Raw genomic sequence first — 14,719 nt, forward strand, 5'->3', positions numbered from 1 at the left:
AGTCAACAAAGAATTATAGCACTATTGTCAGAAATAAAGATACTGTGCAAAAGTCAATCATTTTCCAATATGCCAGCAATAAATATGTGGTATGTGAAGTCAAAAACACAGTGCCTTTTACAGTAGCACCCAAGAAATGAAATAGGTATAAATCTAACAAAATAAGTACAAGGTCTACATGAGGGAAGCTTCAAATCTCTGGTAAAATAACTCAGATAGTTAGATGAATGGAGAGATATGCCATGTTCCTGAATAAGTAGACTCAATATTACTGAGATATTAATTCTTCTCAACTTGATCTAATGATTCAATGTAACCCAATCAAAATCCTAGCAAGTTATTTTGTGGATATTGACAAACTAATTCCAAAGTTTACCTGCAGGGGTAATACCCAGACTAGCCAACACAATATTGAAAGAGAAGAGCAAAATTGGAGGACTGACACTACCTAACTTCAAGATATGTAATAAACTATATCAATCAAGACAGTGTGGTGGTGACAAAAGAGTAAACAAATAAATCAATAGAACAGAATAGAAAGCCCAGAAATAGATCCACATAAATATGTCCCACTTATTTGTCAAAGGAACGAAGGCAGCTCACTGTGAGAAAAAAACATATTCAGAGAAAAAAATATTTTCAACAAATGGTGTTGGAACAATTGGACATCCACATGCAAAGAAAAGAAGTAATCAAAACAAAGATTTATACCCTTCACAAAAATTAACTCAAAATGAATCACAGAAAAAAAATGAATCACAGACTTAAACACAAAATGTAAAGCTCTAAAACTCCTGGAGAAAACACAGGAGAAAATCTAGATGATCTTGGGTGTGGTGATGACTTTTTAAAACACCACCACCAAAGGTGTGATCCTTGGATGAAAGAATAAGTTGAGTTCATTAAAAGCACACAGTAATGATGTGCAAAAGATACTGTCGAGAGAATGAAAAGACGAGGTACAGAGTGGGAGAAAGTATTTGTCAAAGATATTGCTGATAAAAGATTATTATCCAAAATACACAAAGAACTCTCATAACTCAACCATAAAGAAAATAAAACACCTGACTAAGAAATGGGCCAAAGAACTCACTAAAGAAGATGGCAAATAAACATATGAAAAGATGTTGAACGCCATATGTTACTGAGGAAGTGGAAATTAACAAAACAAGGTGATTCCATTACATGCCTTTAGAATGGCCAAAATCCAGGACTCTGAAAAAGCCAAACTCTGGTGAGGATGTGGAGCAACAGAAACTCTCATTCACTGTTGTTGGAATGAAAAATTATGAGCCACCTTTGAGTTGGTGGTTTCTTAAAAACTGAACAAACTCTTACCATACTATCTAAATACTTTGGTATTTACTAAAAGGAGTTGACAATGGATATTCACACAACAATCTGCACTTGAATATTTTAGCAACTTTATTCATAATTGCCAATTGAGAAGCAATCAAGATGTCAGTAGGTAAATCAATAAACTAAGGGTGTATCTAGATAATGGAATTTTATTCAGTGCTGAAAAGATATGAGCTATTAAATCACAAAAAGGCATGGAAGAAATTTAAATGCATATTACTCAGTGGAAGAGGTCAATCTGAAGTGACCGTGTACTGTATGATTTCAAACTTATGATCTTCTGGACAAAGCAAGACTATGGAGAGAGTAAAATGATCACTGGTTACCAGGGGTTAGAGAAGTCGGAATCAGCAGGGCACAGAGGATTCTTAGGGCAGTAAAAGTACTCCGTCTGATGCCATAATTGTGGGTACACCTCATTATACCTTTGTCCAAACCCATAGAATTTATAACACTGAGTAAATCACAATGTAAACTGTGAGCTTTGGATGAAAAAGATGTGCTGATGTAGATTCATCAGTTGAAAAAATGCCCCACTCTGGTGGGAGGTGTCGATAATGAGGAAAGCTGTACATGTGCAGTGATGAGGGACACACAGGCAATCTGTGCACCTTCTGTTGAAATTTTCTGTGAACCCAAAACCACTCTGAAAATAATGCAGATTTAAGGCATTTAACCATAAACTTAAAGTACTTGTTTTTACAAATGGTAGCTATATATTATCTTTTTAACAAAATACTAGGGAAGAATTTATGCTGAAATATTTGGGGTTGTGTTAACTTGTTCTAAAAGTCTTACACATGACTTATCAAGTAAAAAACAGTTGTTCTTCGGAAATATTCATTTCCCTTTCTACCTTGCTTCCCATAGGATGGATTTATCGACTTCGTAGAGTTTATTGCTGCTGTAAATCTAGTGGTACAAGGAAAAATCGAGCAAAAATTAAAATGGTATTTTAAGCTGTGTGATTCTGATGGAAATGGTTCTATTGACAAAAAGGAACTGCTGAACATCTTCGTGGTAAGTGGAAGTGAAGATTCCTTTGCAAGAGTGGGTGACAGCTTGCCAAGTAGTTGGGTATTCTTGGGATGAACATGTTGGATTGCTGAAGCCATGTGAGTCTCACTTTTCCGTTTGGTTACTGAAAGTGCAACTGCAAATTAACAAGTTTTTTCCTTGGTTCGATCCACTCCGAAGTTCACAAAATTTTGCAGAGCATTGGGATGAAAAATGAAATAAATATGAATTTCTAAAGCAACTGATCTTTTTTTACTGTCTCAGTGCAGAAAATCTTGTGAGGATCAGTGGAAAAGCAAGATGGTTTATAGATATATAGCAAGATACACAAACTAAGGTTGAAGTACTTAGAGGCTAATCATTCTGGGAGTTGAACTGATGCATTTCCAACAGCTAGATCAGGGATCTCAGATCCTTTCCAACTCTAAAGTTCAATGAGTGCCTTTTTAAGTCACCCTTCCAACACTGCCCCCAGTGGAGTAGTAGGTAATCATTTTAATGGTCTGAGATGAAAAAGGAAAAGAGTAAAACGTAATTCAGCCGGACATTGTACCCAAATGAACCTAAGAGGTATAATAAACATTATTAAGGTGATATACTGTCTTGGTAACATGACATGAAGGAGTTAAAGTCAGATGTCTTAGAAATGATCCAATTCAAATTCACTGTCTTATAGACAATGGACCTAAGTTACAAACAAAATATGTAGTAGAAATATCAGCAAAAATTCAAGAAAAACAATAAGTGGGTAGAACTATAATTATAATCAAACATCTTAACAAATGGACAAAGCAAATAAAAATGTAAAGCCAAGTAAGCAAAGTGTAGAGTTAACCAACATGGGAAGAATTCAATACTGGCATTGTTACCACTTCAATCTCACACAGGTCATTTGCAAAACACAACAACAAAAAACATACTTTGCAATTAAATTTTCTAAACACAAAATTTCAGAAATTCTGCATTTATCTTACACAATGCACCACAAAATCAGGAATTTAAAGTATCCTGTGGAGTCCAACCCCACATAAATTTTAAAATACAATTTTAAATGAATATACCCTAGGTTATTCTACAATTAAGATGTAAGCATAGCATAAAAATCTTGGGGAATGCTACCAAAGCATTACTCAGAACAAATTTCCTGAAAATGTGAGAGTCTGCATCCAGTGGCTAAAAATTACCTTCATTCTAGAGTCAGCATTAGTTACTTTCATCAGAAAAAGCAAAGAATAAAAAGAAAAGGCTAGTAAACAATTATAAGGGAAAATGTTTAAACAAATTAGTGCAGCATTTGGAACATATACTTATTTAAAAGGTGGCCTAAGAACATTATTCCTATCAATGGCAGGTGAAAAAAAAAAAAACAGTAGGGGAAAGAATAATAATATTGTCGAACCTAAGTTTTCTCTACCTACAATAAGGATGTTAAAATGAAATTCAACCAAGTGTCAAGAGAGTGAAGGAAATACTGCCCTAGAGCACATTTGGAATTTACAAAAGAGGGTCTTACATCTTAATCTCACTTCGAGGGCATGAAACAGTCAAGAGAAGGGTTTTCGAGAAGGATTTTTGAGAAGAGTTACTGGGTAGGACTCCTGAAGTCAGTAACAAGGGAAATGATGGAGACATGGCTATGTGCGGCAGGTGGGAAACTCGAAGAAGCCGACCATGAGGGCAAAGGAGAGGATGCAGTTTAAAATGGGGTATCTGCATTCTTAGAATTGTGGGAACAAAGAATGCTGGAGTGTTCCCTGTGGATCCTGTGTAGACCTCTGGGAAAGGAGCCTGGCATAGAATTTTGTTCGATCCTGTCCAGCAGGCCACTGGAGGAGTAAGGGAGAAGAGAGCCCGAGTAGACCTAGAGCAGAGGCTCTCACTCAGAATTCCCACCCAGAGGATACTTAGCAATGACTGGGGACATTTTGGTTAACGGGGGAGTCAGGGACAGGATGATGCTATTGCCATCTCTTGGTTAGAGACCAGGGATGCTGCTAACATTCAACGATGCACAGATCAATCCCTAACAAGAAAGAATGATCTATGCCAAAATGTTAGTGGTGTGGAGGTTGAGAAACTGCCCTGGAAAGGGATCGGCTGGAATCAAGATGCATGATTCATGTCTAGGGAATTGCAGACAAGAGTCTCAGTAATGGATGAAGGAGTATGTCAGAGAAAGCGCAAACTACTTAAAACACCTGAAAGTCCAGAGAGCACAGAAGCTAGCCAGCCATGATAGTACCTACCAAGTACTGATGCTCGGACTCTCCTTCTCTCCTACTTCCTCCTGCTCAGGGACTGATTAGCAAAGCAGAGGAGAAAGAGTAGAGATGCTAATGGAGAAGGAGAAGAGAAAAGAAAGCCCTGTCTCCTTGTCCATTCCCCATCCTGCTTCTCTTACAAGGAGAAAAAACAGCATGCTGACAACTCCCTCTGGGAATAACCCCTTGGACCCTCTCAATCTCCCCATCAGTATTTCACTCTTGCTTCGGCTATCTGGAGATGAGTGATGGATGAATCAAGACTTCACAATTTTATTATGACTTTTATGACATTCTAGTGTTGCTTCAAGATTTGGGGCTACTAGACACCTAGCCAAGTTTTGTAGGTTTTTGGAGCCTCTGCCCCAAACACTGAGAAACCTAAAATGTATTCAACTGATTTGATGCTAGATGTATGTAATTGGTCACTTTAAAGTTTTGTCCTGTATTTAACTGTGAGGTCAACTCACTAAGGCCAAGAGTGGTGCTTTAGCACGGTGTATAATTATTGACGTTGGAATCGACATTAGTAGCACTTGGGAAGTAGCAAGAGAGACAGTCATATTTAAGATGGTGCCCTCTAACTGAAATACATTGTCAGAAAATTTCTAAAGATTCCTTCATGCTCAATCAAGATAGTTATGTCCAAAAGTTATGTCCAAATTTCCAGATGACTAATCCTCTTTTATTATGAATTTCTATGTCAAATGTGGGTCATTTAATTTAGTTGCCTTGAGGGAGGGGCTAAATCTTCCTTCTAGGAAGGCTGGAAAATGTCATTTGCTCTGGGTTTCCTGACAACTTTTATGATAAAAAGGTGCTGGTAGAACGTGAGAGAAATTCAGCATTCTTCTAAGGCACATATATCTATCTTTCCAGTCCATCGTCCTTCAAAGAGATGCCAATGGCAGAAGCCAGAGAGGAAGCCCTACATATAGCAGAGTTCTGGTCATACATTTATGTTCATCCATAAGATCCAAATGAATCAACCCAAAATTGAGAACAATACCTCTTTTCAGAATTCTTACAAGTGTGACCACTACATTATTTTCTCCAAGGGGTTCTTTGCATCTTTTGAATGGATCCCTTTATACTGCCTGAAATAAAAATTCAGACTTTATTCGGTGAATTTAATTTCCAAGCCCCATTACCTAGAATTGACATGCAATCTTTTGTCTATATTTATTTTAAGCAACCGAAACAGGTTGGATAGCAAAACTTACATTAACACATCCCCAAATCCTGTCTGGGGCAGAAATGTTATAAAAATGTTATAAAAAATGTATTTGCTTCCAGCAAAGTTGAATTCTTTGATTTAATGTCTTTTTGCAGGCTGTACAAGCCCTCAATGGCCAACAAACTCTGAGTCCTGAAGAATTCGTCAACTTGGTGCTTCATAAGATAGATATAAACAATGATGGTAAGGGGCTACTCTCCTATGACCTACTTTTCTTACACAGTAGAAGATTGGGGGTGTCATTTAGAAAAAGCAGGAAACTTCTGAGAGAAGCCCACTTGTGACCTGGGCTTCATAACTTGGCGGGTCCAGTGTTCTCCAGTCAGTCAGTACAATTCAACTGAGCAAATATTTGTGCACCGTATTTATGTTCAATGTGTGCCGCTTGACACTTTGGGGTCTATGAAGAGGAGCACAGAAAGGAATTGGGATAATATGGGATGACTTCCCTTCTGTCTGCTTCAGGTCATGCTTTATTAATTTTTACCTCCTTAGTGGAGATTTTCCAACAACTAGCAAATAAATGGAAGTTGTCCCACTGCAGAAAGTCTTCCTTCAACTGGGGTTTCTAGAATTTGACTTTTTCCTTCCCTTCGACTATACTTTTTGGAGAGTTATCGGTATTTGTCTCTATAGCTGCTTACCTTTATGCTCTTTCTGTTCATTTCTCCATCTTCTCTTTCTGTCCTCAAATCTGCATTCCTCTTTAGCAGTGCATGTCTTTTCAGAGGCAGAGGTAGAGAGAGAAGACAGTTCAAGAGACGAGAAAATGCCTATACTTAATGGATTTGACATCAGTGAACTGGTAGGTGAAGATTTGACTTGGGATTGAGGCAGAAATATAGAAATGGTCCTTGAAAACCAGAAAACTTAGCAGTATGAAAATACAAAGCTATCAGAAAGAGGTTAAAGAAAAAGAGGCATGAAGATTCCAGTCCTGGTGGTCATCAGTCAAAAGAAGCTCCTTCCATGGAATCCACCTGCCCGCCACAGGTCACTTCCTCTACTGGACACAAGAGGGCAGTAGAGACCAATGTTCCTATGTTGACTGTGACATTTGAACTAATCAAAGGTGGCAGCTCTGTGTGGCGGGAGGAGATGGTGAGGAGGCTGGGAAGAAGTTCAACAAAGCCACCATTGAGAAAGAACCAAACCATGGGACAAGCATAGAGTTCTGAGACAACAATTTGGAGCTACATCAATAGTAACAACCTTGCTCTTCATCCAAGGGCCAAGTCGTAGATCTGCCTCTCCCGTCTCAAGTCAGTCTGTTCTCTTAGTACACCGATTCAAAGAATAAAATAAACCTCTGCATGTGAAGGCTTACAAGAAATGAGTCAGCCGACTCAGAGGAGATAAGGAGGCTGAGGGAGGCTGGAAACAGATCAGGGGAGTGGAGAGAGGAGGGCTTGACAAGGTCAATGAAAACCTTATTTAGAATTTGCAACCAAATGGGTTTGATGGAGGCCATCAAACAAGAGAAACGCTGCCGTTTTTGTTCTATTTTGTCTTTAATTCACTTTAAGAGGTGCTGCAGTATGGCAGAAATTAGAGCAGAGAGGATAAAGCCTTTCCGGCCAGGGCTAAGAACACTGAGGGATGCGCACTCGGGAGGCCTGCGGGACCCCGTGACTGTTGAAGACGTTTTACAGTGAGTTTCTAAAAGACAGGGCAAGCAGTGAGATAAGCCCGTGAGTACTGCTTCCAGTGCCTGGAGTCAGGGAGTAGAAAAGTCAGCTTCCTTGGAGAAGCAGGGGGACTTGGGTGTACAGAGGAAAAAATGAAGTTTCTAGGAGTTGAAGGACACAGACCATGTATGTGATCCAGGCAGCAAAAGATGAAGCAGGACCCTTTGTCTACCCTCCACAGGGGCCAGTGACGGAACCAGTACAGTGGGGAACGTGGTTAGAAGGGGTCTCAAAATAGAAAGGGCTGGGTGGAAAAGCATGCGAATCAGGAAGAGAGAAGTTGTGTTCAGGCTGCAGCTGAGGCTACAGAAATGGGCTCTGTGACCTGGAAGAATTTGTCAATGACAGAAAAGAGCCCGTACAGTATGATTTCTAGAACAATTGATAAAACAGCACACACTAATTGTTCTTCCTGATAGAAAGTTACATTTTAGGTTAAAAAAATACATACACATAAACACACATCACTTTGGAATAACAATGAATAACTGATTCTCAGCAAATGCATATATGAAGTGAAAATTGATAAAATTTGCTGGTTATTTTATTTTATTTATTTTATAGCAGGGGTTGAATCTAGAGCGCTTTACCACCGAACCACATTCCCAGCCCTTTTTATTTTTTATTTTGAGACAGTGTCTCACTAAGTTACGTAGGGCTTCACTGAATTGCTGAGGCTGGCTTTGAACTTGCGATCCTGCTTCTTCAACCTCTGGAATTGCTGGGATTACAGGAGTGTGCCACTGCACTTAGCTAAAATTTGATTTTTTTATGAAAAATTATTAGAGGTCTTCCCATCATCTCATCAAGAAACAGATGGATCATGTCATGTGTCAAGCAAAAGATGCTGAAAATTCTACTGTTGGACAAAGCCCAGTGTGGCAGAGGACAAAAAAGAAAAAGTCATGAAGGCAGAAGGATTGGACCAGTGTTTGACAAAGAATAACAACATAAAGCATTTTGTTCACACGAAACGGGGATTTATTACAGAGACTCTTCACGTTTGTACAAGTATATACACCTCAATATAGTTTTTAATTGCTTATGCTATTATTAACAAAACATTAGTGTTGGTAGAAATATAGATGTTCAGTTAAATGTACCAGAACATTACTGAATATTTGCATATATATATATTTGATCTCTCAAAATAAAAGGCAAAGCACATCATTGGTTTCTGATCATCTAACAAATATTGAAGCTAAAGATAGACATCATGCCAGGCACAATGGCACATGCCTATAATCCCAGTAACCTAGGAGGCTGAGGCAGGAGGATGGTGAGTTAGAGGCCAGCCTCAGCAATTTAGTGAGGTTCTCAGTAATTTAGTGAGACCCTCTCTCAAAATAAAAAATAAAAAGGGATGGGGATATAGCTTAGTGATGAATTGACCCAGGTTAAATCCCTCATACCAAAAAACAAACAGAAAAGCATAAAGACAATCATAGCATACAAAGACACAACAACAACAACAACAAAACCCCTTCAAGAACATACACGAGAATCCCAGTTTGATTGTAAGTTGTTTGCAAAAAAGTGACCAACATCCTCTCTGTCTTGATAGAAAAAATGCAAAAGAATTAGAAAGTATTCTACACATAATTATCATAATAGTATGAAAGATTAAAAGATTAAGCAAAGAATAGTATAGAAATAACTCTAGAAAAAAATGAAACCCAGAATAATTTCTTGTTTGTATATTTGGATATTCCCTGCACTGGCAGATAGTAGGTAACTGCAAAGTGAATGTCTAATAAGAAGATGGCAAATGAAGAATAAAAGAAGAAAGGAAGGAACAAACACAATATATGATGTTCTCTGTAGAAAGAAAGACAACTAAAAATGTTTTGGAAATCAACATATGTATGCATTTGCAAAATATAACTTGGGATTAACAGGATTTCATTACCTATGGAAAGTGGAACTAAAGACCAGAGAAAAGTAAAAGGAGAGTCTTTTCACTATACTTTGTGTATTGTTTGAAATCTTTTTTTTACCATGAGTGTACATTATTGTTGTAATTTAACAAGTCAATTTTATTTTTATGTTATGAACAAAAGCATCAAGAAGGGGAACTGGAACAGAATCACAATGACAGAAAATTGAGGCTAAACATTCATATTATTATGAAATGGAAACAGAGAAGAAGACAATGAGACAAGTCAGAATAATTTAAGCAGGGATTCTGTAGGTTTGCCACCCAAAGGGTAGCAGTGCACATTCTCCCAGGCTCTGGTCAGGAGTCATTCTTTTTTTTTTATTTTTTATTTGTACAGACTGCATTTTGATTCATTGTACACAAATGGGGTACCTCATTTTGTTTTTGTGGTTGTGCACAATGTAGATTCATACCATTCGTGTAATCATACGTGTACATAGGGTAATGATATCTGTCTCATTCCACCATCTTTCAAACCCCTGCCCCCTCCTCCCTCTCATTTTCCTCTATGTAATCTCAAGTTCCCCCATTCTTCTCTCACCACCGACCCCTCCAGTCCCATTATGTATAATCATCCATTTATCAGGGAAAACAGTCAACCTTTGGTTTTTTGGACTTGGCTTATTTTACTTAGCATGATATTCTCCAATTCCATCTATTCATCTGCAAATGCCATGATATTATTCTTTTTAGTGGCTGAATAATATTTCATTGGAAGGAGTCATTCCTGATATGATTTAAGGAAGGCTTACAGATGTTGTTCACAGCATCACATGTAGAAGTGCCTGAGAAGTTTAACATAGAGCCAAAGAGTACACAAAAAAGAGGACTGAAGAGGCTCATAACAAAGTGAAAATGAGAGACCAGAGAGGGTGACCATCAAGTGGATATTTGAGGTAAAAGAAAGCGGAGAAAGAACATAAAAAGAGATGTTCCACCAGAAAGATCAGTGCTTTAGGCTGGATCGTTGTGAAAAGCCACCAGGGTCCCACAGAACCAAACTGGGAAACAGAGAATAATCAGGAGTCAAGATGGAACTGAGTTTCCCTACAGAGAAGAAATTGCAGCAGGTGAAAACTCTTACAAAATGCTGTTGAATGCCTCTGGTGCCACCTTGCTAATGAACACAAAATTCCTGTCTCATTTAAATTCTTCCCCTGCATCCTCCCTTGAAACCCTGGTCGTTCTCACCTCCATAATCACCCCCCCCCATCTTTGCTAATTTGTCAGCCCCAGCCCAATTTTAATGAAATTATGAAACAAAAGTATGAGAACTGAAACCAGTTTTCTTTATGCCAGCTGATTTCTTTAAAATGGAGCTGACGTCTTCAAAGCAAAAATGCTAATGTGGGTAGGCACAATCAATTTTGGCTTTGTTGTGTGTGTGGGGGGCGGGGATGTTATCTTTTGTTATCAAAGATTATTTAAGATGTTAGTGAAAAGAAATGAATGATCCAAGAATATCAACAGGATACCCAGATTGAAAAGCTAGAATTAAATTGAATATCCATGGGTAGCTGTCCTATTACTAATGATGCTGCTAAAATTGGATTGGGGGTGAGTCAGAGAAGAAGATTGTGTTACCAATCTTCCAATTTACCTAAAGTAGAACATGTACCCATCAACATAACAAACAGCCTAAACCATGTAGTTATCAATTATGTGTCTATATATATATTCAACATATAAAATCAAAATTGTGCAACTTCTAATTTTTGTCCCACAAAAATTGAAACATATCTCTAAATATAAAACAAGATAATAAACCCTCAGGAGCCACTTCAGGTCCGTTTGAGTCCTGTGACCTTTGACTCAAACATCTCTTCCAGGCTATGGCTCTTTGCTGGTAGATTCTTTGCTGGTGGAAGCTGCTAGACATTCATAGGTGATCCTCTCTAGGGATCATCCTAGAAACCAACCTTTTAATTTGTTTGGGCCTAAACCATAGTCACATTAAAGAGGATTAAGAAGCAATACTAAAGAACAACAGATTAAAGAAAGCAATTTGTCAGCGTATGCTTGCTAAGCACCCAGTGTTTACAGCCCTGAAGTGGGTTATAGTTGTCGTGACCATTTGGTAGTGGAATGGAAATCGTACTTAGTCTTCATAAATGTTTGTTGAATGAATACATGAATGAGTGTTTACTGCTAGAAAGAAAAATAGGAAAATTTCAAAAGAAATAGTATAGATATGCTAAATATTTTAAGTTACTGTAGGTAGAAGTTAACAAATTGCAAAAGCGACTTTTTATTGTAATTAGGTAACACGGAAAAAGTTAACAAGCAGAGTTCATAGGTGTTCTGAAGACAAGGAAAAAGACAGCAGCGAAGAATTCCATCTTTCCCCATTTCCCATCAGTAGCCGACCACAGCTGCTTCCACCACAGCAGTGAAAACCAAGCTCAGAATCTCAGAACAGACACCAGCGTCCCCATCTCCACTCCCCCTTCTCTTTTGGCCATGCTGATCCCCTGAAAATTTGAGGTGTTTGGGGCTGGAAATTTAGCAGCCTTGACTTTCATTTGCAAAGGTCACCATCGCACATGTGTGACCGGCCCCCTACACCCTTACCACTCCTGCAGACCTGCAGTCTTCTTTGCTTCACTTTGATTTATTCTGTGTTATATTTTCCTGTGATACATAGGGGGTTCTCCTAAGTGCTGTGAGCTGGGGTTCTGAGCAGAGTTTGTTCGAAGCGCTTCGTCAGCCTACTCCTGATGCAGTTGCTGCTGGCTTTCTGTCTCAGGTGCTCTTTCTCTGGCCAAGAACTGCTCTGGACTTGCCTTTGCCTGATCTCTCACTTAGTTACAACCCCATCAGGTATCATCTCCTTGAGACCAAGAACTGCATCTGCACTCCTCATTTTGATCACACTTATAATTCCAATCCACATGATTTGTGTCAACAGGGACTCCCCTCCACTCCCCCACCCCAAAATGTTAAAAGTTATCTCATGGATGAGGCCAGTGGAAAACCAGAGCAGCCAGCACCCACGAGGATAAGACGATGGATTTACAGCACAGGGCAGCCAGGACAGGTGAAGGCTTCAGTCAAGGTGATACAACTAGCCATCAAAAAACAGAAAAGAAGAGAACTAGTGGTCACTAATAATAATACACAGAATGAAGAAATGTTTCCACTTCCTCACAGCTTTGTGCAGTTCCTGGAATTATTTCCTCAGAAAAGCAATGAAAACAGTCTTGTAAACAGTTGTCCCTTCCTGATCTTAGAAGTCTACAACCTATCATGTTCTTCTGAGTTGATCATGTAGTCAGGATTCAAGGTCAATCGTGTGGAGACACAAAACATGTGTGCCTTTATTTCATCAGGTACATTTCCTGATATTTTCATCTAAAAATAAAAGTTATTATATTCATCTTCTTCATTTCCACTGGCAACCATCACTGAATGCTTTTTCATCTAAAGATCTTAAATAACTTAGACTCTTAGAGGTGAAAAGACACCAAAAGAAGAACATCAATTAATATCAGAACTGATGAATATATTGCTGTTGCCAGTGAGTGGTGTGTACAAAGCCTTTTGTTAATTGTTCACTTATTACTTTCCAGGGGAACTGACCTTAGAAGAATTCATCAATGGCATGGAAAAAGATCGGGATCTCCTGGAGATTGTTTCCAAGAGCTTTGACCTTTCCAATGTGCTGACAGTAATCTGTAATGGGAAGCAGTCAGACGCTGGAGACAGACTCCTCCCAATACCCTGACAAGGCTGGTCTAGGGAAGGTGAAAATGAAGTTGCTGTGAGAACCCCTTTCCAGCATTAAGTGAGCACAAAACTTCCAGTAGAAAAGAAATGAAATCTTCCCCATATGTGTGCTGTGAGCTTCCGTCTCTATTATAATCAATTATAGGCTAATGAATACAGCATTAATTTTAATGCAGTAGAAACTTCCATAAAGATTCTAACCAGTCGCATTGTTGAGGTTCTGTTTGCACATTAGCACTCCCTCTGCAGATTCACACTTGCCGATTAAACCGAAGACTTGTCTCCATACCTATCAGTTCAGAATAGAGCTTGCACATATGCCCTTGCACACTTAAATTAATCTGTATCTTGAAATAGATCTGCGTCACCTGGGAAGCATCCCCACCCGTTTGCATCCTTAGATTAAACATGCATTTGACAAATGTGTTTGCTGCCTCTTGGCTCTTGTTGCATTTGGATATTATAAATGACTGGGTTCTGGTCTATTGGAGAAATTTTTTTTTTCTGCACTATTTCTCATTCCTTACTCTGTATGCTATCTTGAATTAGTAATTAATGTTTTTGCTCCAAAGCCAAAGTCTTAAGCTATGTAGGAAAAGGAGAAAACTTCAGGCTGGGCAGTGAGAATGTTTCCATCTGATTTGTTATAAATCTGGATCCAGTTGTGCATGAAAATGTGATGTATCATCTGTAATTATTATGCCAGTTGGAGGTTTGATCAGAACAGCAGACAGCCCGGCTATGCAACAACAAGCACTTGACATTTTAAACGGTCCTGACATTATAGCTCTGACATTTCATTTTTTATATCCTTTCCAAAAAATGAAATGATGAATGGGATTTCTTGATGGGTTAGAACTTTTTAAGTTTTGGGTTCTATAACACAGGCCCATTAGTATGTCTGTCAATGGATGGCTTTCTCATGAAAACATAGTGGAGGTTTCCAAGACCAGATGTGAACCATCTTTATGTCAGAAGCTTCCTAATTATGCTTTCATATTCAAATTTGGGTTTAAAACACACAACTGGAAAACTCCAAAGGAGCTGGACTCTCCCTGCCTCTCTCATAGTCATGAATGTGGGTAAAGGTACAGGTGGAGGTAGATGAGGGATAAATGGCGAATGGAAGTCTTAGTGGACATAGAGAAGAAACCATAGACAAATGTACAGGTAAAGAGATCCTTGGAAGTGGAGAATCCTGGGATAATTTTCCAAAAGATTTCGAAAAGATTCACAAAGAGGTGTACAATCTAGGATAAAATATGTTGAAATAAAATGACAACAGATAAAATAAAATGAGGGAAATCACCAGAACTATGATGCTGCCAAGATCTGCTCTTTTGTTAAAGTTGGGTTACCCATTGGACTCTGAGCTTCCTAACAGTGAAAGAGAAAAGGAAAACACTATTGTAATGGCCAGAATATCAGCAAGGTAAACCGTCCCACAAAGTTATTGCATCATAAGATGATATAATGTTTTTAACTGTACAGG

At 38.5% G+C, this 14,719-nt stretch overlaps 1 protein-coding gene across 1 annotated transcript in view; it reads left to right on the forward strand.

Annotated features, from left to right (window-relative positions):
* Guca1c (guanylate cyclase activator 1C) overlaps positions 1–13,225 on the forward strand; it is a 28,867-nt gene extending 15,642 nt beyond the window's left edge. Inside the window, exons 2-4 of the mRNA XM_047563153.1 lie at positions 2,230–2,379; positions 5,970–6,057; positions 13,071–13,225. Coding sequence (XP_047419109.1) covers positions 2,230–2,379; positions 5,970–6,057; positions 13,071–13,225 — 393 coding nt within the window. The remainder of the gene's footprint in view (positions 1–2,229; positions 2,380–5,969; positions 6,058–13,070) is intronic.
* The last annotated feature ends 1,494 nt before the right edge of the window (positions 13,226–14,719 follow it).

The sequence above is a fragment of the Sciurus carolinensis genome, chromosome 9 (assembly GCF_902686445.1).
Source record: "Sciurus carolinensis chromosome 9, mSciCar1.2, whole genome shotgun sequence".
NCBI classification, from domain to species: domain Eukaryota; kingdom Metazoa; phylum Chordata; class Mammalia; order Rodentia; family Sciuridae; genus Sciurus; species Sciurus carolinensis.